General features: G+C 39.9%; 2 protein-coding genes across 2 annotated transcripts; both read left to right on the forward strand.

Moving 5' to 3' along the window:
* Positions 1–5,574: 5,574 nt before the first annotated feature.
* Positions 5,575–7,974, forward strand: LOC145418724 (uncharacterized). The gene has a single exon (XM_080287058.1). It carries the CDS (start codon positions 5,575–5,577, stop codon positions 7,972–7,974), a length of 2,400 nt encoding a protein of 799 aa, XP_080143184.1.
* Positions 7,975–8,074: 100 nt separating this feature from the next.
* On the forward strand, positions 8,075–9,862 carry LOC145418725 (uncharacterized). Its single transcript, XM_080287060.1, has 2 exons — positions 8,075–9,567; positions 9,781–9,862. Exons 1-2 carry the CDS (start codon positions 8,075–8,077, stop codon positions 9,860–9,862), a joined length of 1,575 nt encoding a protein of 524 aa, XP_080143186.1.
* The last annotated feature ends 17,179 nt before the right edge of the window (positions 9,863–27,041 follow it).

Below are 27,041 nucleotides of genomic sequence, written 5' to 3' on the forward strand. Positions count from 1 at the left end.
GGCTACATAAATACAAAAATTAATACAAAAACAGATAAAAAACAAATACAAAAAATACACAATTAATAAAAATAAACAAAAAATATACACAAAACAGACATAAGTTATAAATACAAAATAAACATCCACAGAGTAATCCATTATCCCAAAATAAACACAATATCGCGGCTCCATTTGAATGTTTACAAGACATAAATATAAATCAGTCTCATTTACCCACTGAATTTCTCTCGCATTGATAAAGTGATAACTGACATTAAATGAAATTATTTTTATCATTTTTTTTTTTCCAGTATGATTGTGTCTCATTTATTAAACTTTCAGACTTTTTATTATTTATTTATTTATTGATATTCATTCACCACCCTTTACCACGACGCGAGATCCAGCCTGTGTGTGTGTGTGTGTGTGTGTGTGTGTGTGTGTGTGTGTATTACTCGAGAAAAAATTGTTCCTTATAATTACGGTTCCAGTAGACGAATTTGTGTGTGTGTGTGTGTGTGTGTGTGTGTGTGTGTGTGTGTGTGTGTGTGTGTGTAGTTCTAAGCTTGACAGTTCATTCCCTAACCCCCAGCAGTCCCCCAGCGTACCACACAACTTCAAATATCACCATTTCGGCATTAGTACCCACAAACTGACCTATATCATTTACTTCCATGGTGATGATATTTAGTCGTGTATTTATTAACTTCTTTGTTTATTTATTGCTGGGTTGTATCTCTATAAAGGTGGGTTAAAATTATGTTCTATTCATGTTCATCAATCAATTTTTTTTTTTTAGATATTTGCCACCCATTTCGAGATTATGGCGTCTGGCTAAAGATAGACTGATAGACAGATAGATGGGTAAGTAGGCAGGTAGGTATATGGATAGATAGGTTGACAGATGGATAGATAGATAGAGAGATAGGTAGATGCAGAGATTCATAGAGAGATAGATAGATAGATAGGAAGGTAGGTAAATATAGATAGGTAGACAGATGTATAGAGAGATAGGTAAATAGACAGACAGGTAGACATTTGCGTGCAGTATGAGCATGAAATTAAGCCACTGTGCCCGGGATCCTCTTGTTGGTTCTCACCACCTCCAGACGATTTTATTCAGCGTAGGATGGAGAGGAGAGGTATATGAGAGAGGCTGTGTGTGACCTGGGGGAAGGACAGTGAAATGGCTGGGGACAGGGTGACATGGAGGAGATTTGTTTGTGGCCACCCCTTACGGGATTATGGCGCTTGGCAATTGACAGATAGACAGATAGAATTTGAGACTTAAAAGAGGTTAGATATGTTTTTAAAACTGCCCTCAGTACGAGAAACTGAATGAATTCGTCTGAAATCAGCGAGAGAGAGAGAGAGAGAGAGAGAGAGAGAGAGAGAGTTAACAGAAAAAAGATAACAAAAGACTATGAAATGTGAGTGTGATGTGAAAGCTAGATGATGCGATAAGTGATATGAAAATAAGGAACGTTGGAGCGACAGACTGGCAGAGAGAGAGAGAGAGAGAGGACGACCACGATGACGACGAAGAAGACGATGACGACGACGACGAACAACAACAACAACAATAACAACATAAAGACGAGGAAGAAAGGAAGAGAAGAGGAAGAGGAGGAGGAGGAGGAGGAAAGAAGAAGACAAGAATAAGATATGACATATTTTCCTGGGCTACTGAAATATTCAATCTAGCCCAGAGGGAGGTGGAGGGGAGGAATGACAAGGTTCTGGGCGCGAGATGTGAAAGACGTGGGAATATTTCATGTGTTTATGCGTTTATATTTGCGTGTGTGTGTGTGTGTGTGTGTGTGTGTACTTAATCCTGTTTTTCCTATATATTGTCAAAAAAAAGAGATGTTTTTTCCCTATATATTTTTTCTATTCTGTGTGGTAGTGTTAGTTTTTTTTGTTTTGTTTTTGTTTTGTAATTATTAATGTTATTGTCTTTCTGTTACTGGGCAGGAAATTTTTACATTCATTCATTCATTCAAAAATTCATTCACTGATATCCCTTTCACCTTTCATCCATTCATCCTTCCTTCCTTTCTTTCTCTATTCATTCATTCATCCATTCATTCCATCATTCCCTTCATCCCTCCATCCTTCGTTCCTTCCTTCTGTTATCTTCCTTCCCTCCTTCTGTTATCTTCCTTCCTTCCTTCATTCATTCATTCATTGGTATCCCTTTAACCTTTCATCCTTCCTTCCTTCTATGGCTTCTTTCTTCCTTCCTTCCATCACTCCTATCTTCCTTCCTTCCTTCTATCACTCCTGTCTTCCTTCTTTCTATCACTCCTGTCTTCCTTCTTTCTATCACTCCTGTCTTCCCTCCTTCCTTCTATTACTCCTATTTTCATTCCTTCCTTCCATCACTCCTATCTTCCTTCCTTCCTTCTATCACTGCTATTTTCCTTCCTTCCTTCCATCACACCTATCATCCTTGCTTCTTTCTATCACTCCCCTCTACCGTCCTTCCTTGCTTTCTTCTATCACTCCTCCCTTCCTTCCTTCCTTCCTTCTGTCACTCCTATCTTCCTTCCTTCCTTCTTTCACTCCTATTATCCTTCCTTCCTTCCATCACTCTTATCTTCCTTCCTTCCTTCAATCACTCCTATCTTCCTTCCTCCCTTCCATCACTCCTATCTTCCTTCCTTCCCTCTGTCACTCCTATCTTCCTTCGTCCCTTCCTTCCTTCCATCACTCCTATCTTCCTTCCTTCCTTCCTTCTGTCACTCCTACCCTCCTTCCTTTATTCCTTCTATCACTCGTATCTTTCTTCCTTCAAGCACTCCTACCTTCCTTCTTTCATTCCTTTTATCACTTCTATCTTCCTTCCTTCCTTCCATCACAACTGTCTTCCTTCAGTCATTGGTATCCCTTTAACTTTTCAGCCTTCCATCCTTACTTCCTTCCCTCCATCCTTCTATTCTTTTATCAATATTCCTTCCTCCCTTCCTTCCTTCGTTCATTCATTCACTCACTCCTTCATTCATCCATTAATTATATTGTTCTTTCATTCATATCCTCACCTTCCATTCATCCTTCCTTCCTTCTTTCCTTCCTGCTGCCCGTCATTCATCTCTTCATTCATTCATTCGTTCATTTCTCCATCCATCCCATCATTTCTTCCATCATTCCTTCCTTCCTTCCTTTCATCCTTCCTTTCATCTTTCTACCCTTTATCACTCCTTCTTACCTTCCTCCCATTCTTCATTCATTCATTTAGTCATTCAGTTATTCACGTGTATCTCTTCGTTCCTCCTTCCTTCATTCCATCTTTCCTTCCCTTCTTCCTTCCTTCCATCTTTCCCTCCTTCCTTCCTTCCATCTTTCCTTTCCTCCTTTCTCTCATCTTTCCTTCCTTCCTTCCATCTTTCCTTCCTTCCTTCCCTCCTTCCTTCCATCTTTCCTTCCGTCCTTTCTTCCATCTTTCCTTCCTTCCTTCCATCTTTCCTTCCTTCCTTCCATCTTTCTTTCCTTCCTTCCTTCCATCTTTCCTTCCTTCCATCCTTCCTTCCTTCCATCTTTTCTTCCTTCTTTCCTTCCTTCCCTCCCTCCTTCCATCTGTCCTTCCTTCCTTCCATCATTCATTCTTTCATTCATTCATTCACTTCAGTCCAATCAGGACCTATTTATACTTAATCCGAGATTCGTTAATATTACCCTCCAAGCATCCACGCTGTCCTCAATCTATCTCTCTGTCTTTGTCTGTCTGTCTATCTGTTTATCTGTCTACCAGGTTATATTCCTCTCTGTTTATCTATTTATCTATTTGCCTGTGTGTATCTGTCTAATTTATGTATATTTGTTTATCTATCTTTGTCTATCTATCTGTTTATCTGTATGTCTATTTTTCCAACTATTTATCTATATCTGTCTGTCTATCTATCTATCTATCCTTGTCGACCTTTCTGTTTATCTATCTGTCTGTCTATCTGTCAATCAATCAGTCTATCTATCTGTCTATTTATCTATTTATATCTGTCTGCCTATCTATTATCTATGTCTGTTTATCTGTATGTTTGTCTGTCTGTCTTTCTACGTATCTATCTGTCTACCTGCCTAACTATATCAATCTCCGTCAGTCTATCTGTCTGTCTGCCTGCCTGTGCCATTGTTTGTGTTTGTCTGTCTGTCTGTCTTTCTGTCTGTATACCTGTCCGTCTATTTATCTAAAGAGTTGTCTGTCTCTGTCTGTCTGTCTGTATGTATGTATGATGTATATATGTACAGTATGTATGCATGTATGTATGTATGTATGTATGTACCGGTATGTATGTATGTATGTGTGTGTTTCCCTTTCTCCTGTCAATCAGTTTTTTTTCTGTATACAAAAAAGAATTTTATATACAGAATACCTAACCCATTTTTCTACCTGCATTGAATTTACCTTTAATTAACTTTCATCTCACCTTTTGTAAACCGGAAGACAGGTAAAAAACAGAATAGTGTACAGGTACGTCCGTGAAACCCATCCTATTCTGTATATAAGTGGGAAGGATGATGATGATGATGATGATGGAGGTCATGATGGTGGTGGTGGTGATGGTGAAGATGGATAGTTATGATGATAGTGATGGTGGTGGTGATGATGATGATGATGATTGTATCATTAGCATGATAGGTATTTGTATTATCTGTATATATGTAACTATTTTGTAATAATGGATAATGTAAGTCACACCAAATGTTTTCTTCTATTGCGCATCTCAAGCGTAATTTGTTTGGAGTCAGCTGACTTGACGGGTGTTTTCGATGTATACCGCTCAGTTGCAGCTGGTTGTTGGTGGACGCTGGGTAATTACTTGTTGTTGGAGCCACATTATAAGGGTAGGTACAAGTTGTATAGGATTGTGGAGTTGCGAATACTTAGGTCATGAGGAAATAATAGTGGTATACTGTACATAAAGCAACGTAATTGTATCCACCCCTGTCGGGTTTGTTTGATGGTGGATTGGAATGTTTACTATCCGCGGCTTTCAGCCGGTGCAGGAACTGTGTGCAGAAGTGGTAGCCGAAGGTGATGATGACAGGATGCTCACCTACTGGGAATCGAGGCTCGTGATGGTGTGGCCATTGAAGTGAGTGTAAATAATATTACTTTGTGTTGTATATAGCGGTGAGGCATGTTGTGCCTAGGGTGAATATTTGGGCTTTGGTAAATATATTTTCATTTCCTTGCTTTATTATTGTATGCAATTGTGAATTATTATGGATATGATTGTTATGGAATTATTGTGCAGGCATATCTATTATTCATATTTGTTTACTGATGTGATTAGGCTTATAGACTACTCACTGTGTTACTTTTTGATTACCACTGAGGACTGGACCTATACTACATTTGCACTACATAGATTTATTGCATTGATTTATTGTGGCCCAGTGAATTTGCCTTAGATTGTGTACATAGGAATTTTATAACATTATTGAGACTCTGTCCTCTGTTTTATTACAATTCATGTTCCCATTGTTTTATTGGATTATTGTATTGCAGGTTGAAACTTCTTCTGAAATAAATAGCTGTTATGACTTGTGGCCCATCCTTGATTTTCCCAGTACATTTCAACTTCAACCACCATGGGGGTGCAAGAGGAATATGATGCCTTGAAGAGACAGAGGGGCACCACCAAAGGAAAATTCACCAGGAAGGTAACATTGTGTGAGGAAGGATTGGATAGAGGTGATCATTTAACAGTGTTAAAGAGGAACTGTGATGAAGTGTTGGAAGCATTCAAATGCTTGGAGAGTAAAAGTGATGAACTGCTAACTTTCATATGTGACAATAATCTAAATGACAATGTGGAACAGGAAGCCCAGAAATACATTTTAGACTGTGAAAGAGTTAAGAATGATTTATGTGCAAAAATAGGTAAAATTGAGAATGACCAGAAAGCCATGGATAAACCTAAAGTTAAAGTAAAGAAATTTGAGCCACCTAAGTTTGAAGGTAATCTGAGAGACTACCCTACCTTTAAAGAGGATTATAAGAATCTTGTCAAAAGTATGTATGGTACTGATCCATATGCTCTTAAAATGTGTCTTGGTGGTGAAGCACTACAGGCAGTAAAGGGCTCTGAGGGTAACTATGAGGAAATGTTTCAGCGACTGGATGATAAATTTGGAAATTCAAGAAAGATTGTGGATTTAGTGATTAGTGATCTCAAGTCTTTAAAGAAGATTACTGATGGTGACACCAAAGGATTCATTAAAATGGTAGACCAGGTTGAGCAGTGTTGGTTAGATCTGAAAAAGGTAAATCTATCGGATGAACTTAACACAGCCAACGTTGTCAGTCACATTGAAAAGGTTTTACCTTCTCTTCAAAAGAGAGAATGGGTCATTAAAGCAGAAGAAGTGTCAGTCACTAGCAAGTTGTTTCCAGAGATGTTGAAGTTCCTGCAGAAGGAGAGGAAAGTTTTGGAGTACATGAATTCTAGCATTAGAAATAGTAGTGGTGATAATAAGGTAACACAAGCAGTACATAATGTTAACAGTACATTTGATAATAACACTGATTCAGACCTGGTAAAGTTGGTGAAGAAGATGGGTGAAGAGCAGCAGGTCAAGAATAAAGAATTTGAATCATGTATTGTAAGCTTAACTGAGATGGTAAAAGGTGCTAACCATAAGGCAGAGAGCAGGGGTGGAGGGTGCTTGTTACACAACTCAACGGGTCATGAGATTACAGACTGTTATAAGTTCAAAGGTCTTAGTAGCAAAGATAGACTTGAGATGATGAAGAATAATGGCATATGCTTTAGGTGCTTGAAGGGATATCATCCAGCTCGTAGCTGCAAAGTGGGTAAATTGTGTGATGTGGTGATTGTAGGACAAGGGTTGTGTAATCGTAATCATCATCCACTTTTGCACCCTGATAAGATGGAAGGTACTCTTCATAATGTAGTATCAGAGAAGACATTTACAACTTTGTTGAATATCAGTGCATTAAATAGCGGAAACCAACCTGTTACTGTATTATGGGATTCAGGATCTGATATTTCGTTGATAACTCATAGCATGGCAAAGAAACTGGGATTGAAAGGGAAGAATGTCAATCTTTCTATGATTAAAGTAGGTAATACCATTGAACATCAATCTAGTAAAGAATATTGTGTGCCTTTAACTGACAAAACTGGTAGGGTTTGGAATGTGGATGCTGTTGGTATCAATGAGATATCAGCCAGAATCAAGAAGGTTGATCTATCAAAAATGCCTGAACTGATATTGAGAATATCAAGATCCAAGGTAAATCGCCCACATGGTGAAATTGATATGCTCATTGGTGCCAATTATAGTGAATTGTTACCAAGAGTTGTTCAAACAAATAAGAGTCTACAGTTGTTAGAAAATCAATTTGGGCTCAGTATCCGAGGTAGATATGATGAAAATACAGGTCAAGTCAACGCTAACAACCATTTACTCGTAAGAACGCATAAACTGTCAAGCTTTGCAAGTCTGAATGAAATCAGCATTGAGTCTGCTGATAATCTAAAGAGTACGTTGGATAAATTTTTTGCCATAGAGGAAATTGGAATAAAGTGTGATCCACAATGTATCAAGTGTATGTGTAGAGGTTGTCCTGGACCTAACTGCATAAGTTTGAGAGAAGAAAAGGAACTAGCGTTAATTGAGGAAGGATTGGTGTACAATGAAGAGCAGAAATGCTGGAGAGCTAGTTATCCATGGATAAAGGACCCAAATAATCTGAAAAATAACCTCAAAGTAGCAATTGCCAGATTAAGAACAACAGAGATCAGATTAAAGAAACTCGGCATCGAATATGCAAATAAATATCAAAGTGAAATTGAAGATATGGTTAGTAGGGGAGTAGCGAGGAAACTAAGTAAGGAAGAGGTTAGAGACTACGAGGGTCCAGTTCATTATGTTCCCCATCATGAGGTGTTGAAGCCAGAATCTAGTTCAACCCCCTGCGCATCGTTTTCAACTCCTCTGCATCTTATATGGGCCAGAAGCTGAATGACTTTTGGGCTAAGGGCCCGACATTTTGAATAATTTGCTTGGAGTGTTATTTAGATTTAGACAAGATACGGTAGCTATAGCAGGTGACATATCGAAGATGTATCATACTGTCAGACTCAGCACACTAGATGAACACACTCATAGATTTGTGTGGAGGGACTTGGATAGCAATAGACCACCTGATCATTATGTACTCACCACAGTCACTTTTGGAGATAGGCCTAGTGGTACTATAGCTACATTGGCTTTGAGACACACGGTAGAAAGGTTTGGTGGGGAGGTTCCAGAAGTGCAAGACATGATTATCAATAATGCTTATGTGGATGATATACTGTATTCTACTGACTGTGTTGAGAAAGCCTTCAATTTGATACAGAATGCGGAGGAGATACTTACTTTGGGAAGTTTTCGGGTGAAGCATTGGATAGTCAGTGGGCATTATGAAAATTGTAATGTCAATGTGATAGACTCTGATTGTGAGAAGATTTTAGGTCTGAAATGGAACCCTAAGGAGGACAATTTTTCCTTCACAGTAAATGTTAATTTCTCACCAAGAGTGAGAAAGATAAGAAGTGGTCCAAATTTAGAGTGCTGTGAGATTGAAGCCAAATTTCCAGAGGTTTTAACACGCAGAATGATATTGAGTCAGATTGCTTCACTCTATGATCCACTGGGGTTTACTGTACCAGTTGTACTGAAAGCTAAAGTTTTGATGAGGTCCATGATTACCAAAGGTAATTCAAATGATAGAGGAATAAAATGGGATGATCCACTTGATGCTTCTGTGGTGAATGAATGGAAAAGGTTCTTTAAAGAGTTGTATGCATTAGAAGACTTGACTTTCAGAAGACCCTTGAAACCATCTAATGCCTTTGGTAAGCCCATCCTAATCATATTTTCTGATGGTAGCATGCAGACATATGGGGCATGTGCATATGTAAGGTGGCAGATTGGTAAAGATAAGTTTGATGCAAATCTGATTGTGGCCAAAAATAAGATTGCACCGGTAAAACAGTTGTCTATTCCTCGCTTGGAGCTTTGTGGTGCTCTTATGGCAGCTAGGTTGAGAGAGTCTATAATGAAGGAGTTTAAATGGGAGTTTGAATCAGTGTATCACATTGTTGATTCATCAATTGTAAGATCACAAATTCAAAAGGAGTCTCACGGGTTTAACACTTTTGTTGCAGTACGTATAGCAGAGATACAAGTCAAAACAGATTCAAGCGAATGGTGGTGGGTTGATACAGTTCAGAATGTTGCAGACTTAACTTCCAAACCATGTCATCCAGAGAAGATTGGGAAAGACTCTGCCTGGCAAAATGGACCTAATTTTCTGACTTTACCAATTTCAGAATGGCCTATTAGACAAATATGTGAAGATGAACTAACAGATAGAATCAGTATTACCATGACTGTTGCTAAAGTGAACCAGGACATTATTGATTTGGGAGTAATTGATGTTGATAAATTTAGTGGTTATTATAGATTACTGAGAGTTACATGTAGGATAATGGCTGTGTTCAAGTGCAAATCCTTCAAGGGTATTTTGAAAGAACCCACTGTCAAAGATGTTGCAGAAGCAGAATTAATGTGGGTTAGAGAGATGCAGAAAAACATGATGGATTGGGAAGTGAGATTCAAAAGATTGGGTCCCACACTTGAAAATGGGATAATTGTAGTAGGACAAAGAATATCGAAGTGGTTGAAAGAGAATTGGAATCAAAGAATACTACATGTTGATACCAGCCAACCACCCAGTAACAAGACTGTATATATTATGTTTACACAATGTGGATCATGCAGGTGTAGAGACTACCTTGGCAAAGCTGCAGAGAAGATTTTGGGTTCCTGGGGCCCGGAAGATAATAAAGACAATCAAAAATAGATGTGTAGTATGTAGGAAGTTAACAAAGAAAATAGAAGACCAATGTATGGGTCAAGTGAGGACAGAAAGATTGAAGCCTGCTCCACCTTTTTACCACACAGCAGTGGATTTGTTTGGGCCATTGACAATAAGGGACACGGTCAAGAAGAGAACTCATGGTAAAGCATTTGGAGTTATATTTAATTGTTTGGTGACTAGGGCAGTTTATTTGGATTTGGCAGAGGGATACAGTACCGATGATTTCTTGACCACATTTCAGAGATTCACTGCTATCAGGGGTGCCCCTAAGTTCATATATTCGGATAAGGGGACTCAACTGATATCAGCTAGCAAGAAAATAGAAAGTATTGGTGAGAAGGAGGGGTAACATGGACTTTTAACATTCCTAGTGATGCACCTTGGTATAATGGTGCAAGTGAAGCTCTGATCAAGTCTGTCAAAAGGAGCCTGTGTATTACTATTGGAGATTCTGTATTAAATTTTGGGGAATTACAGACTGCTTTATTTGCTATTGCCAATTTGTTAAACGAGCGACCAATTGGTACAAAACCTGGGTTTAGTTTGGAATTAGGTAGCTACCTCTGCCCTAATGATTTGTTACTTGGCCGTTCTAGTAATTACTGTCCTAGTGGTATGTACGAGGTCAGTGGAGATCATAAACGGAGGCTGGAATTTATGCAGAAGATTGTAGATTCATTTTGGAAGAAGTGGCAGCGGGACTATTTCCCTTCCATGTTGATCAGGCAGAAGTGGCACACAACTGGAAGGAATGTAAGAGTGGGTGATGTAGTTCTGGTGCAAGATAGCAACTCAGTGAGAGGGGCATGGAAACTGGCACAGGTGATTAGAGCTGATCCAGGACGGGATGGCGCCGTTCGTGATGTTGATTTGAGGTACAAGATAATAAGGCAAGGGAAGGGATATGATGGTGATGTGGATAAGGTAATGAGTAGATCGGTACATAGATTAGTGGTGTTATTGCCGATAGAGGAACAAATGTAATCTCGATGTGTATGTATTATGATAGACTACTGGTATACCTGTTGTAACTTGTGGGGGCGGAGTGTATCATTAGCATGATAGGTATTTGTATTATCTGTATATATGTAACTATTTTGTAATAATGGATAATGTAAGTCACACCAAATGTTTTCTTCTATTGCGCATCTCAAGCGTAATTTGTTTGGAGTCAGCTGACTTGACGGGTGTTTTCGATGTATACCGCTCAGTTGCAGCTGGTTGTTGGTGGACGCTGGGTAATTACTTGTTGTTGGAGCCACATTATAAGGGTAGGTACAAGTTGTATAGGATTGTGGAGTTGCGAATACTTAGGTCATGAGGAAATAATAGTGGTATACTGTACATAAAGCAACGTAATTGTATCCACCCTGTCGGGTTTGTTTGATGGTGGATTGGAATGTTTACTATCTGCGGCTTTCAGCCGGTGCAGGAACTGTGTGCAGAAGTGGTAGCCGAAGGTGATGATGACAGGATGCTCACCTACTGGGAATCGAGGCTCGTGATGGTGTGGCCATTGAAGTGAGTGTAAATAATATTACTTTGTGTTGTATATAGCGGTGAGGCATGTTGTGCCTAGGGTGAATATTTGGGCTTTGGTAAATATATTTTCATTTCCTTGCTTTATTATTGTATGCAATTGTGAATTATTATGGATATGATTGTTATGGAATTATTGTGCAGGCATATCTATTATTCATATTTGTTTACTGATGTGATTAGGCTTATAGACTACTCACTGTGTTACTTTTTGATTACCACTGAGGACTGGACCTATACTACATTTGCACTACATAGATTTATTGCATTGATTTATTGTGGCCCAGTGAATTTGCCTTAGATTGTGTACATAGGAATTTTATAACATTATTGAGACTCTGTCCTCTGTTTTATTACAATTCATGTTCCCATTGTTTTATTGGATTATTGTATTGCAGGTTGAAACTTCTTCTGGAATAAATAGCTGTTATGACTTGTGGCCCATCCTTGATTTTCCCAGTACAATGATGATGATGGTGATGGTGGTGGTGGTGGTGGTGGTGGTGGTGGTCGGAGTGATGATGGTGGTGGTGGTGATGATGGTGGTGGTGGTGATGATGATGATGAAGATAATTATGATGATGATGATGATGATGATGATGATGACAATGATGATGATGATGATGATGATGATGGAGATGATGAAAGTGATGATGTTGATAATAATGATAAAGATGATAGTTGATGATGAGACAATAATGATAATAATAGTGACAATAATAATGAAAATAATAATAATAATCTATCTATCTATCTATCTATAGCCCGACGCCCTAATCCCTCAAAGGGTGGCCGCAAACAAAACGCCTCCAGGTCGCTCTGTCACCAACCATTTGACTACCCTTCCCCCAGCTCACCCCCCCCTCCCTCATATACCTCTCAACTCCATCCCTCCACCTCATCCTCGGTCTACCCCTCCCTCTCCCTCCCTCCACCTCACCTACATACACCCTCTTAGTCAGTCTTTCATTCTCCATTCTCTCCACATGTCCAAACCACCTCAGTGTATTTCTCCTAATCTCCTCAACCACATCCACATCCACCCCACAACGTTCCTTCACTTCTTCATTCGTCAACCTGTCCCTCCATGTCACTCCACATGCTCCTCTCAAGTAACTCATTTCCATTGCTCTCGCTCTTGACTTGTTCCCCTCTTGCAAGGTCCACGCCTCGCTTCCATACGTCAGGGTAGGGATCACAATACTATCATGCAGTGACTTCTTAACTTCCAATAATAATAATAATAATAATAATAATAATAATGATAACAAAGTAAGTAAAAAATAATGGCATGAAATGTTACAGTTGTCTTTTGTATCCCAAAAATACAGGTAAAAAATAGAATAGCGTACACTTGCGACCGCGAAATCCATCGGGGGGGGGAGGGAGTGAGAGAGGCTGGGGAACAAAGGGATAAGATTACAAAGGAACCGAAGGAGAGACAGACAGACAGACAGACAGACAGACAGACAGGGGAGGGAGATTGAAGGGGATATGGAAGGTAGGAAGGAGGGAGAGAAGAGGAGGAAGGATGAGGAGGGGAGGAAGAGAAGAAGGAAGGGGAAGGAGGTATTCAAGGGAAGGAAAGGGTGGGGGAAGAAAGAGAGGGGGAATGAAGTGGGGAGAGAAAGGTATGAAAAGAGGAGATGGGCGGGAGAAGGTGGACGGGGGAAGGAAGGAAGGAGGGAAAAGAGGAAGAAGGAAGAAGGGAGGGGTAAGGGAGGAGGGGAGGGGAAGCAGGAAAGTGCCTATATGGAAGAAAGGGAACAGAGAAATGGAAAGGTAAGCAAAGGGAGAGATAACAATTATTAGGATGAAGGAGTTTTGGGAGAGGAAGGGTTAAGATCACAGACTCGTTTCTCTCTGGTGATGTGGTTAATGATATGCTCAGAGGGGTCAGCCTGTTGTTAACCCTTTAGCTGAGAATTACCAAGCATTTTTAACCCATTAGCGGGGCATTATGAGCTTAGCACTGGAAGCAAAGTACAGTATGTGAAAATTGGGTGAAAATTGTTTCTTGGAAATATAATATGTTTTTTCTGACATGACCGTTTCGATCCGATAGGGGTTAGTTAATTAATTCATTAACTAAAACATGACTTTTGTTGTTCCTTAACCCCCACGAGCAGACCCATCGGCCACAGGTAAGTTACTGTTTCTGTAAGGCAGCCCTGTAGCTTACAGCAAGTACACAACAGTACATACATCGTGTTGGTATCCGGTGCCCGCCTGTGGTAGACTTCGCCTTGGTAGGGTTGGACCAAGGTCCTTCCCACGGCGATGTGCAGGGAAATATGAGGAGCTTTGGCTCCCGGATATACGCCGCATGTGTACAGCCTTGGATTCAGACCGCCACCACGTGTAGACTCCTCGTCAGTGCTCCACATGTAACTAAAACAGATATATAAAGCATTCGATGGTAACAAGAACACACACACACACACACACACACACACACACACACACACACACACACACACACACACACACACACACCAGCAAAGGGTCATCGTAGTGAAAGGGTTAATAGCGAAGAAATACCATGCTACTAATTTCTTATTTCCATTTATAAAATTTCAAGGATAATGAGATTATGTTTATCACCTTGGCTTAAGGTATTTTTTTCCCTGATTATAATGCCTATAAGGGGGATTTAATTTTTTTACTCGTCTTTATTATTTTTGACTCACTTTCTTCGATGTTATTTTTCACTCATCTTTTTCGATTTTATTTATTTCTGATTCACCTCTTTTTCGATTTTATTTTTGACTCATCATTGCTTTATATTTTATTTTTGTCAACTTTTTAAATTTTATTTTGCCTCATCTATTTTTCGATTTTATTGATTTTTGACACTTTTTTCGATTATATTTATTTGTGACTCTTTTTATATGATTTATTTTTGATTTTTCGATTTTATTTATGACTTTTTTTCTACTTATCTTTTTTCGATTTAATTTCACTCATTTTTTTCGATTTTATAAATTTTTACTTTTTTTTGTCTTTATTATTGACATTTTATTATTGACATTTTTTTTCGATATTATTTTTAACTCATTTTCGATTTCATTTATGCTTCTACCACTTTTTCCGATTTTGTTTTTACTCATTTTTAAAATACATTTTTGATTTTTTTTTTTTTTTGCCATGCCTTTATTTAATCCCTCATGCTTTCTTCTTTAGCTGTATTTTATTCCCCCTGTAGCCAGTGCTATGGCCAGACGATCATATTCAGCTTACGGAAAGAGAGAGAGAGAGAGACAGAGAGAGAGAGAGAGAGAGAGAGAAAGAGAGAATCAAGAATGAAAAATAAGGGCTATCCCAGTGAAGGCCTTAAAAATAAAAGGCAAAAATATATAAATATGATCTTGCTCTGAGGAATCAGTGTTATTGTAAATTTTAATGGGTAATATAAGGCTTTTTTTTTTCTCTTATTCTCCTCTTGCTATATACAGACGATTTTGCTTATCTTTGGGAGGGCTTTTGTAACTGGAGGCTTGTTGTTCCTTCTTCCTTGCATACGAAAAAAAAAAAAAAAAAAGCTACAGCCAGAGTTATTTTCCTTCACTGCTTCGGATGAATAAAATCGATGAATAAACGTTCCGGGTGTTGGTAAGAAGAAATTGCCCAAGACGCGCCTAGTAATAAAGAAATTAATATCACAGAAAAAAAAAAATCGCTTCCCCTCCTCTCAAAATTTCTCTTCCCCAATTTCCAAGATGATGTGTTTTTTGTTCATGATCTCGCTTTAATATATTCGCCTGTTGGAAGATGCTAAGGGATAGGAGGGTTGATTTTAGGCCAGTATTTCCTTTCTTTCTTCTTCTTCCTCTCCCGAAATCATTTATTATGCGGATGGAAGTTACGTAATCGTCATCGGATCAGTATCGGATAGGCATCATCATCATCATCATCAACATCATCATCGTCATCATCATTATCATCATCATTAACATCATCATTAACATCATCATCATCATTATCACCATCATCATTAACATCATCATCATCATCATCATCATCATTAACATCATCATCACCATTATCTATGTCCCTTTCTCTTCCTTTCCATACTCCTCCCATTTATTTATTTCTTACCTGTCTTATGTGCCTTTCATTCCATCCAAACCTTTCTTTTCTTCCCTCTTTTCTCTTCTTCCGATCTCTCTCTCTCTCTCTCTCTCTCTCTCTCTCTCTCTCTCTCTGTCCTTCCCCCAATCTTTCTTCCGTCCTCTCTTCTGGACACTATTTTTCTCTCTCATCCTCCCTCCCGCTCCGCCTCCTTCTCTCCCTCTATTCCTCTTCCTCCCACTACCTCCTCTCTCCCTTCCTCCCTCTATTCCTCTCCCTCCCATTTTCCCCCGAGCCTCTTTCCCTCCCTCTTTCCTTCTCATCTCTCTCCTCTCCCTCTCCTACACTGGGCACTTTTCCTTCCTGCTCCTATTTATTGCTTCTGTAATTCCTTTCTTGTCTCTCTTACCTCGTTCTCTCTCTCCCTCCTCTTCTCCCCATTCTCTCTCTCTCTCTCTCTCTCTCTCTCTCTCTTTACTGTGTGACCTTAATTTCTCCTCCCTGACCACCGTCGCTACAATTCTCTCTCTCTTGATAGATAGATACCGTAGATAGCCAATGAGACAGAGACAGAGACAGGGACAGATAGACAGATGGATAAAGAGATTGATAGACTGATGGATAGATAGATAGATAGATAAATTGATAGATTATTTCACTCCATCTTCCAATCCCTCTGCACTCCATAATCCATTTATGTACCTTTTCTCTAACATTAGTCTCTTCCTTCCCCTTCTGTCCTTCCCCCCCCCTCTCTCTCTCTCTCTCTCTCTCTCTCTCTCTCTCTCTCTCTCTCTCTCCTCCTTCCTTCCCTTCTTGGCCATTCTCTCTCTCATCCGTCAAACAGAAATCTCACTTATTGTATTAAAATTTTCTCTTCCTATAGATTTTTTTACCAGCTTCATTTTTTCTTTTCTTTTTCAAATTTTTGGGAAAGGAAATTTTTTTTAGTTCAACCATTTTCTTCTTTCATTTTGCATACATAAAAAAAATTCCTCTTTTTGCTCTTTTCTCTCTTCCATCCATCCTCTATTCTCTCTTCTTTCCTTCATCTTTTCTCCCTTCCATCCATCCTCTTTTCTCTCTTCCTTCCTTCCTCTTTTCTCTCTTCCTTCCTTCCTCTTTTCTCTCTTCCATCCATCCCCTATTCTCCCCTTCTTCCTTCATCTTTTCTCCCTTCCTTCCTTCCTCTTTTCTCTCCTCCTTCCTTGATCTTTTTTCACATCCTTCTTCCCTTCCTCCTTTCCCTCTCTCTCTCTTCCTTCACCTTCCCTCACATAATTTTCAACAGCTCTTTTATACTCTCATGTTCTCTCTCTCTCTCTCTCTCTCTCTCTCTCTCTCTCTCTCTCTCTCTCTCTCTCAGTTATTCGTCTATCTGTCTATTTGTATATCCCTCCATCTACCCATCTATCCAGTTTCTCGCCCTTCCTTCCTCTTATCTCCCCCTCTCCCACTTCTCCTCTCCTCCCCATCCTCCCATTCTTCCTCTCCTCCCGACTCCTCCCCGTCCCCCCATCCCCCCATAGCTTCCCTAAGCAGTTACAGCCCCATCAGTTTCACACAAGAGGGAAATATGTCGTCATAAATTCACCCCACCCCCTGCACACCCCACACCACAATACCCCACCCAGCACCCCCACCCCCCACACACCCCACACCCCCACACCCTTACATCCCATCCCCACCCCCATCCACCCGCTAACACCCTCACACCCTCATCATATAGTTACGATGTTCGCAATAAGGGTTTAACTACGAGTGCTTGTCAAGGGGTCGTTTATCGAGCTTACCACAGTTCACATTGGAGTGGTGATGGGTGGGGGAGGTGGTGTGTGTGTGTGTGTGTGTGTGTGTGTGTGTGTGTGTGTGTGTGTGTGTGTGTGTGTGTGTGTGAGGGGTTTACTGCTTTTAAAAATAGTAGTACAAAGGTCAAGGCTACAGGGCAAGGTCAAGATTTAAACAAGCAAGGTCAGGCAAACCATTTTTTTTTTCCTTACCACACTTCAGTTTGGAGAAAAATCAAAGGTCATATGTCAAGGTCACGGTGCAAGGCCCGTGTGTGCGTGTGTGTGTGTGTGTGTGTGTGTGTGTGTGTGTGTGTGTGTGTGTGTGTAAGAGAGAGAGAGAGAGAGAGAGAGACTGGTGATACTGTAACACATGTACTGGTGGAGAGACATATGAGAGTTACAGTATATATGCTGTATTCCAGAATTTATAATGCTCTCTATATTTATTTTCCCCTCTTATCTTTCTCCATTCTGACCTGTTAGCATTTATACTGACTCAGGTTATTGGTGATGATGTAGATGGTGATGGTGGTGGTGATAATGATGACGATGATGATGGTGGTGGTGGTGATGGTGGTTGTGGTGGAGGTGGTGGTGGGATGATGGTGGTGCTGGTGGTGGTGGTGGTGGGATTATGATGATGATGATAATGATGATGATGATGATGATAACTGTCGACATGGCTTATGATTTGCCGGCGTAAACGAGTTGATATCAAGTTCATCCAATGGTCTAAGAGTGCCATTGTTGATACTATTATATACATTGTTAAACATTAAAATTAGGTCTTATTCAGATTATGTTGGAGCATTCAAGGTCCCTCTTTATTAACCCAACACTAGTAAAGTTAGTTTGGTTGATGAAGGAGAGGGACGCCTTCATGTGGTGGCACCGATATAACCAGGCGGCACCACTGCCTAGCTATACAATCATCCCCAACTACCTCGCTGTCCCGGAAAGGTGGATGGTGGACTGCAGAAGGCAAACTCAGTCCTGCAGTCCATTGGGTTCACGTTTCAGATGAATCTTTGACCTCTGCAGCAAGGTCAATTCAGAGCTTTTCAGTTAATTCAGATTCTTTCAGACTACTCGTAATATATATTTACTTAGGTCTTCTTAGGCCATTTAATCCATATTCATCTACATCACATTCAGTACAACTCTTTTCATTCCAACTCTTTGCAAACTAACTCTATTTAGTCCAACTCTTTTCAGTCCAACTCTTTTCAATCCAACTCTTTTCTGCCCAACTTTTTTCAGTCGAACTCTTTTCAGTCCAACTGTTTACAGTCCAACTCTTTTCAGTCTAACTCCTTTCGATCCAACTCCTTTCAACGCCAACTCCTTACAATCCTAACTCATTTCAGCCCAACTCTTTTACTCTTTTCAGTCCAGCTCTTTTCAGTCCAACTCCTTTACAATGTCAAGTATGTCAGGTCATTTTTTAGTGCAGTTCAGATGCAGCTCGTCCGATTTAGGGATGTTAAGATCACATTAGGTCATTATTTCAGGTTTATATCCCATACAGCTTATCACGTACAGGCACAGAAACAATTATCATCCCAGTTCTGTTTGAGCAACATTTACATCTGGCAAAATACAGTGAAAACCCAATCTCTACCTGTGCGTGTTTCAGATGCTTCGATTTTTCCGCTATTTATTCATTGTGTGTGTGTGTGTGTGTGTGTGTGTGTGTGTGTGTGTGTGTGTGTGTGTGTGTGCTTTATCTGGTTTGGTTAGTCAGGTGGTTTGTCTAAGGCAATTCAGATTTTTTGGGTTAATTTAGGTCTAATTAGCCCCATTTACTCCATTAAGGTTCATTCAGGTATTTAGCCTCATTTAGGTCATTAAGGTTCATTCAGGTCTAATTGTCATAAAAGACTTTGTAGTTACTTGTAGAGAAGTTATATATATTAGACTTGTGGACGAGCGGTTGTTATACTTGAGTAGCTTTGTAAGTAGATAATCTTCTTTCCCATTTGTCATTCAATGACAAGGAGAGGTAATTAACAGTATGGGACTATTTTTATTTGTCTTGGAAATATTAACAAAGTCTCTCACACGAGTGAAGTATAAAGTAGAGTCCCGCTAGCTACCTGCCTGTCTCGCTCTCTCTCTCCATGTTGCTAAGCCCTTCTCCCTACGACCTGCCTGTTCTATGGCTAGCCTCCATCTGAGCTCTCTTTCCTAAATTCTGGTGTAGCAGGGGTTGTGTCACGTGTGTCCACTGTGGTTGGAAAGTTCTAGAAGCCTGTGTGTGAGTATGTGTGTATGTGTGTGTATGGTCACTAGGTGCTGTCGTGTGCCTATAAAGCATTCCTTGAATTAAGAGTGTGTAAGCATGTTTAGCATTGCTCGATTCTTGCAGACACAGTACCTTCTCATCATCCGACTTCCTGCTTCTATCTGTCTCTCTATCTATCTATTTATCTATCTATCTATTATGATTTGTAATTATAATATGGAGTCCTAACATATGCTCGGTCACGCGAAAATGGCGTACCATCGACAGTTAATAGTCATAACATATTAATACATATTATATACACATTATAATGAACTTATAAGCTAATTAAGTGAAATACATAATATTGTAAAAGTAACATAATTGTATGAATATTGTATACATATAATATTCATAGTAAATAGCAATTATCCTCTAATATTACATTTTAAACAAGTTGTATACATTTTGTGAGATGTGTATGTATAACAGACATACGCATATAATTGTGCAATGGTAATACTGCTAGGTTACACATTACATATTGAGTTATCACTTTGGTAATGTCTAATATTTCACCTGACTTGCATGATGATACTGGTAATACAGAATTGTGCTATAGTTGTATGACTTATAATATTGTACTAGCATTGTGGTAATATATAATTGTAACATTTTATGAATTGTTACAAAATATTGTGGTAATGCATAATTGTGTTGGCCTTATAATTGTAGTTACATTTTGTTAATGCAACTGTTACATAAATGTCTTGGCCTTATAATTGTAATTAAAGTTACATAAAAGTTACATCTTGTTAATGCAACTGTTAATTGGCAAAGTGTAACATAATGCAATCGTTTGTCGTTACATAATTGTTACATATCGTTTGTAGTTACATAATTGTAGTTAAAGTTACATAAAAGTTACATCTTGTTAATGCAACTGTTACATAAATGGTACATATTGTTTGTAGTTACATAATTGTAGCAAGTGAAACATAATGCAATCGTTTGTCATTACATAATTGTTACATATCGTTTGTAGTTACATAATTGTAATAAGTGTAACATAATGCAATCGTTTGTCGTTACATAATTATAATATGGAGTTACATAATTGTTACATATCGTTTGTAGTTACATAATTGTAGCAAGTGTAACATAATGCAATCGTTTGTCGTTACATAATTGTAATAATTGCAGTCCTGACATATGAATCCGGTCATGCTGCGGTCGATGATAGTGATGATGTGACATGCCACTGGCTCGTGGAGACAACAATCTGCTTTTTGTTTCACTTATAGAAGGAGTTTATGTGATGATGTGCCATGCCACTTGCTTGTGGAGACAACAATTTTTTTGTTTCACTTATAGAAGGAGTTTATGTGGTATTTTGGCATTTGTAGTAACGCTTACACTTATTTTCATTTGTTTGTTATGTGATCTTACTCCATTTCTCTCTTTTTTCTTTCTTACTTTTTCTTTCTTTCTTTCTTTCTTTTTTTTTTCTGTATGTATTGATTTTCTATAGTTTGTTTTTCTTCGTTTGTCTACGTTTTTTTGGTGTTGCTCGAGGTTGCATAATTGCTGGCTAATTTCCTTGGGATACTTTTTTAAAGCTTAGTTTATATTGCACAGGTATTACTGAAAATGATATTATATAGTCCCATATTTTGTTATTTTATATAAAAAATATATATACACTATATACAGTATTAACTATATACACTGACTTGTTCTTCACTTGTACCTATCGTGGGTAATATGTATGTCAGCACTGTGTGGATATCATTGTCTTCACGATTGTGTTGAAGATGTTCACTCTTGCTAACGTCATTTGTGTTGGCCATTTTTTTTTTCTGGTTTTCCTTGTAACTTAATTTATCTGTTTCCACTAGGTAGCTTTAATTAATAAATGTTTAATACAGTTCTTTTAATCGCTCACTGAGTAACTGTGATGGTATATTTTCTTTATTACTCTGTAGATGTAATAATGTATAGCTGTATGTATGCAACACGTACTTTATGTAGGTATAAATGGTAACACTTGTTGGTAGTAAATAAATGCTATAATAAATGAATGAATATATGCAGTGTAGAATATTTATTGTTGGTGATTATTTAGTGTTTGAGCAGATAACTGAAGTAAGTATGTGTATTTAAGCTGTAACTATACAGCACGTTTTATATGTTTGTGCAGAAGCTTATTGTCTATCACTGTGTATTGTATAAATGAAGTAACTATGTAACTCACTAATTTTTACCGTGGTGGGAATGGTGTGAGTGGTGTTGCAGGTGGTGAGTTGACTGACGTGGCGTCTTTTCAGCAAGCACGCATGATGACGTCGACTTCCCACACTGGTAGCTGTGGTGAGTGAATGAGTAGCGATGAGTAACTTGAGTGAAGACGAGTAAGATGAGTTGTGAATATGGACTTGGTATTTGCTTCGTCGTCTTGACCTCTTCACTCCTGCATAAGCGGTGGAGGTTGGGTGGATGTAGCAGAGAGAGGAGGGTGAGGTCTGGTGGTTATGAGGTATGAGTTTTGTCTCACTCTTCGTTTGTTTGTTTTGTTTTTCTTTGTCGATGTTTTCTAGGTCCTTTTCTCTTGTGATTTACTCGTTGTAGGATGAAGACTGCCGCTGCTTGTAGGTGCGTGTAGAAGATTACACAGACGACTCGTAGAGTTGTTACTTGTAGTTGATTGTAGATGGTTGTAGTTCGCTGGTTTGTCGTAGAAGTTGCAAGATTGTTTGTATCAATATATTGTTTAACTACTCGCAAGGCGTCCTGTGACCTCTTCACCTCTACATCAGCGTGATGATCGGGGAGACGGAGGGGGCTGGATGGAGAGAACTGTCAGGAGCTGGTTGTAAGTTGTTCGTTGTGAGAGGTATTCTTGTTTTCAATCTTGATATTTTGTAGGAATTCACTGTTGATTCGTAGACGAGGTTCGTATACGTTCGCTGCTACCAAATGTCATAAAAGACTTTGTAGTTACTTGTAGAGAAGTTATATACTGTATATTAGACTTGTGGACGAGCGGTTGTTATACTTGAGTAGCTTTGTAAGTAGATAATCTTCTTTCCCATTTGTCATTCAATGACAAGGAGAGGTAATTAATAGTATGGGACTATTTTTATTTGTCTTGGAAATATTAACAAAGTCTCTCACACGAGTGAAGTATAAAGTAGAGTCCCGCTAGCTACCTGCCTGTCTCGCTCTCTCTTTCCATGTTGCTAAGCCCTTCTCCCTACGACCTGCCTGTTCTATGGCTAGCCTCCATCTGAGCTCTCTTTCCTAAATTCTGGTGTAGCAGGGGTTGTGTCACGTGTGTCCACTGTGGTTGGAAAGTTCTAGAAGCCTGTGTGTGAGTATGTGTGTATGTGTGTGTATGGTCACTAGGCGCTGTCGTGTGCCTATAAAGCATTCCTTGAGTTAAGAGTGTGTAAGCATGTTTAGCATTGCTCGATTCTTGCAGACACAGTACCTTCTCATCATCCGACTTCCTGCATCTATCTGTCTCTCTATCTATCTATTTATCTATCTAGCTATTATGATTTGTAATTATTATATGGAGTCCTAACATAATTAGCCCCATTTACGCCATTAAAGGTTCATTCAGGTCTAATTAGCACCATTTAGGTCGTTAAGGTTCATTTAGGTGTAATTAGCCCAAATCAGATTAAGGTTCATTTAGGTCTAATTAGCCCAGTTCAGGTCAATAAGGTTAATTCATTGGTAATTAGCCACATTCAGGCCATTAGGAGTTATTTAGGTGTAATTTGTTCCATTCAGGTCATTAAGGGCATTCAGAGATAATTAGCCTCATTCAGGTCATGAACCCCTACGTGCCAGAGGTTTTCCGACGTCGCCCACTCCTCCTTGTGGGGGATTTCCGTGATTTTGGAAAAAAAATACCCTTACTTCCAACCCTAATATATGCCAAACTATAATAGCTAAAGAAAAATTTAAAGCTACATACGAATCATTAACTCTTCCTCTTTCAAATGAAAGTATCCCCAGGTCTCCAGGTGGTCCTTTCAATGAGTAAGGATCAGTTAAATATGGCTGGTTTTCCATGTTTTGGCGGCCTTATCCCAGTGTGCGCCACTGGCAGACCTTGGACTCGCTGGCTAGCATTGGCAGCACTGACCGGAGTGGTGATTGTAAAGCTGCCCGGTCTTCCTTCGAGGAAACCTGGAAATTTCCACTCAGTCCTCGATTTTTCCTTATTCACCATTGTAAGGATGAGTCATCACCCTGTTCATGTGGCTCCCCGTAGTGTTTTCCGCCCTTTTCATAGTGCCACTTTGCCCCGTAGGTGTGTGGGAAAAGGGTAGCTCTTTGATATTCTATACTCACTTCTTGCATCAAATATAATAATTTCCCTCTACTACGGCACTTATGCTTGCGCTTGACATCACGATTACGGGTAATTGCATTTTGAGAATTAAATGTTCTGGCTGTTTCACGCAGTGTGGTTGAGTATGAGGTAATTACATGTACTAAAATTGTGACAAATATGTAGGCTACAAATCAAGGACATTGTGAAAATATTACCAAAGCATACAGCTTACATTTTCTTGCACTTCGCATCACAAATACGCTTATTTTCACATATTCACCATTATTTTCTGAGTAACGAGGGAAAAAAATCAGTTATAGCCAACCAGGTCATTCTCTTTCTCGCCCACTAATTCTTGGTTTTCTCTCATGTAGCAGGTAGGGTAACACAAGTTATTTCCATCACTGTTTCACATATAACCACTAACAGTAACACTTATTGCACTGCCCTAGTAAAACTTACCATAAAACACTTATATCATAACACTTACTGTAGTCGAGGCGCGCGACTCTGTAGTTGTTATTATCGTGCTCTGGCAACCTACCATTCAAAATTGCGTCTGATTTCGTGTATATGAGACCCAAGTGATTCTTGTATAATATGTTCGTGTATAATAATGTTCGTGTATAATATATTCGTGCATAATAATATGATTCGTGAATAATATGATACGAAATCGGACTCACTTTTGAATGGTAGGTTGCCAGGGTACGATAATGACAACCTCAGAGTCGTGCGCCGCGACTATAGCTATAACTTATAATATCTTAGGTACTTCATCTCGAAAGTCCTCTATATTTACAAACTCTATATTGAAGTAATTCTCTATTTTAAGCGGACAAAACAGAGATTTTGTTACAAGAACATTGCAAAAAGAGAGAGAGAGAGAGAGAGAGAGAGAGAAAAGGGGAGGGGAGGGGAAGGGGAAGGGAAGGGAGTGGAACAGTAAGGCAGGGCAGGGTAAGGCAGGGTAGTGTGAGGCAGAACAGGATGAATTAGGATAGGGTGAGGTAGGACAGGGTGAGGTAGGGTTGCATGTTGCAGGGCACGATAAGGTAAGGTAAGGTGAAGCACGGTAAGTGAGGCAGAGTAGGGGAAAGAACGGTAGGGTGAGGTAAGAGTGAAGCAGGGCAGGGTAAGGCTGGGCAGGGTAGGGTAAGGCAGGGTAAGGCGAGACAGGGTGAGGCATGAATATAGAAAGGGAGAGGGGAGAGGGAGGGGGCAGAGGGAGAGGGAGGGGACGGGGAGAGGGTACGGGGCAGGAAGGAGTGGAAAGGGGAGGATGAGGGGGGAGGGTGAGGGGAGGGATGGGAGGGGGCGCAAATCCCCCTCCAGTCGGCGTTTATAGGGTAAGAGGGGAGGGGTCACAATCCTGTTACCTCTTGTGTAAGGCTCCCCAATCTCTGCCCATCAGGTGCACACCATTTATTCACACACACACACACACACACACACACACACACAACTTCTACACTCCACTCGCTCACTCATTCACTCTTTAATACACACACACACACACACACACACACACACACACACACACACACACACACACACCTACCTTTAAATATCACCACTCATACGCTAAGACCCACAGCCCATACCGAATGCATACCATGGTTGTCTCATTCAGATCTGTTATGATGGTATTAGCGGTGTGTGTGTGTGTGTGTGTGTGTGTAAGACCAGTAAAGAATATTAACCCTTTCGATCTAATAATATCCTATTCTTGCGAGCCTCCTTCTGTACTATCCTTGTCATATTCTAGTAGTTTAGTCACTGTCTTGATGGAGCTGCCTAGTGTGGACCATCTTGTCCTGCTGCAGTTATCCTCTCTTGTTATGTTATGTTCTTGGTATATTATTGTTCTGTTCTTCGTATATTTTTGTCACATTTAGATTATTGTATTTAAGAAATGAACAAATTTTTAAAAAGAAAAGGTTAATGAAAGTAAAAAAAAAAAAAAGTGTCAGCTTGGTATCAATATACTGTAGATCGTTCATTCTTGCAAAAATTTCCAATCTCTTTTAGCTCAGTTGATGGTCAGGTGTGGCCAGATTGGAGGGCCCCTTTCACTAGAAACCAAGGAGACTCATGCCTACCTCATAACTAAGGATCTTCGAATTTTATGCAGCCACGATTTTGTGCTTAATATGGGGTAGTGGGCCAGTTTTCTCAGGTGAAAACGAACTGACTATAGCAAGAGTCACCCACCCATCCGTCCGTCCATCCATCTATCATTTCATCCACCCACCCATCCATCCGTCCATTCATCCATCTTTCCATCCACCCACCCACCCACCCATCCATCCATCCATCCATCCATCCATCCACCCACCCATCCACCTATCCATCATTCCACCCCTCCCTCCCTCCATCTGTCCATCCATCCATCCATCCACCCACCCATCCATCATGCCACCCACCCCTTCTCCCTCCCTCCATCCATCCATCTACCCATCCACCCATCCATCATCCCACCCACCCCTCCCTCCCTCCCCTCCACTCTCCATCCATCCATCCACCCATCCATCATCTCATCCTTTATTGCCTCATTAGGTGTGTAGGAGGGCAATATACAAGATAAATAACTACATTTCGTTTACTTTAACTTGACAGTAATTTTCGACCTTTTTCAGTTTATTTCATTTAGCTCAGTGGCAGAATAAGATAATACTACCCTTCTACAACCTTCCTATAACACTTCTTCGTGACTAGCACCAGATTCTAGTGTTGATCTAGTGTTACTGACGGAATACAATACCACGGCTCTACATCTTTTCCGTAGGACTTTTTCGTGATTAGCACCAAATTCTAGTGTTAATTGTTACATCTCATTGACAGAAAATGACAATAATAGGGGTGGGGTTTTCTGGGGTTCAGGGGTGTGATGTGTGGGTTTGGTGTGGGTAGGAGGAGAGGTGTGGGTAGGGTGGGGTGGAGTGAGGTTCTGGGGTTTAAAGAGGGAGCAGGGGTTGGGATGGGGGGTTGGGTTAAGGTGGTGAAGGAGTGGGGGTGGGGTGGGGTAAGGTGATGGGGTTTGAGGGTTTTGGTGTGAGGTTTAAAGAAGGGGTCGGGGTAGGGGTAGTGACTTGGGACCCGTGGGGGTGGTGGGGGAGTGGGGGTGCAGGGAAGGGCGGGGCACCTGGACATATTGCACACTCTTGCATAATGGACCATCAACTGCAA

This window comes from Coenobita brevimanus, chromosome 116, assembly GCF_032717465.1.
Source record: "Coenobita brevimanus isolate Jiangsu-jjx chromosome 116, ASM3271746v2, whole genome shotgun sequence".
NCBI classification, from domain to species: Eukaryota; Metazoa; Arthropoda; class Malacostraca; order Decapoda; family Coenobitidae; genus Coenobita; species Coenobita brevimanus.

Bases quoted from the DNA above. Each gene is read 5' to 3' on its own strand.
- LOC145418725 (XM_080287060.1), top strand. From the start codon at position 8,075: ATGTATCATACTGTCAGACTCAGCACACTAGATGAACACACTCATAGA. The intron at 9,568-9,780 runs GTGGGTTAGAGA...TGGATCATGCAG, and splicing joins GTTGCAGAAGCAGAATTAAT to GTGTAGAGACTACCTTGGCA.
- LOC145418724 (XM_080287058.1), top strand. From the start codon at position 5,575: ATGGGGGTGCAAGAGGAATATGATGCCTTGAAGAGACAGAGGGGCACC.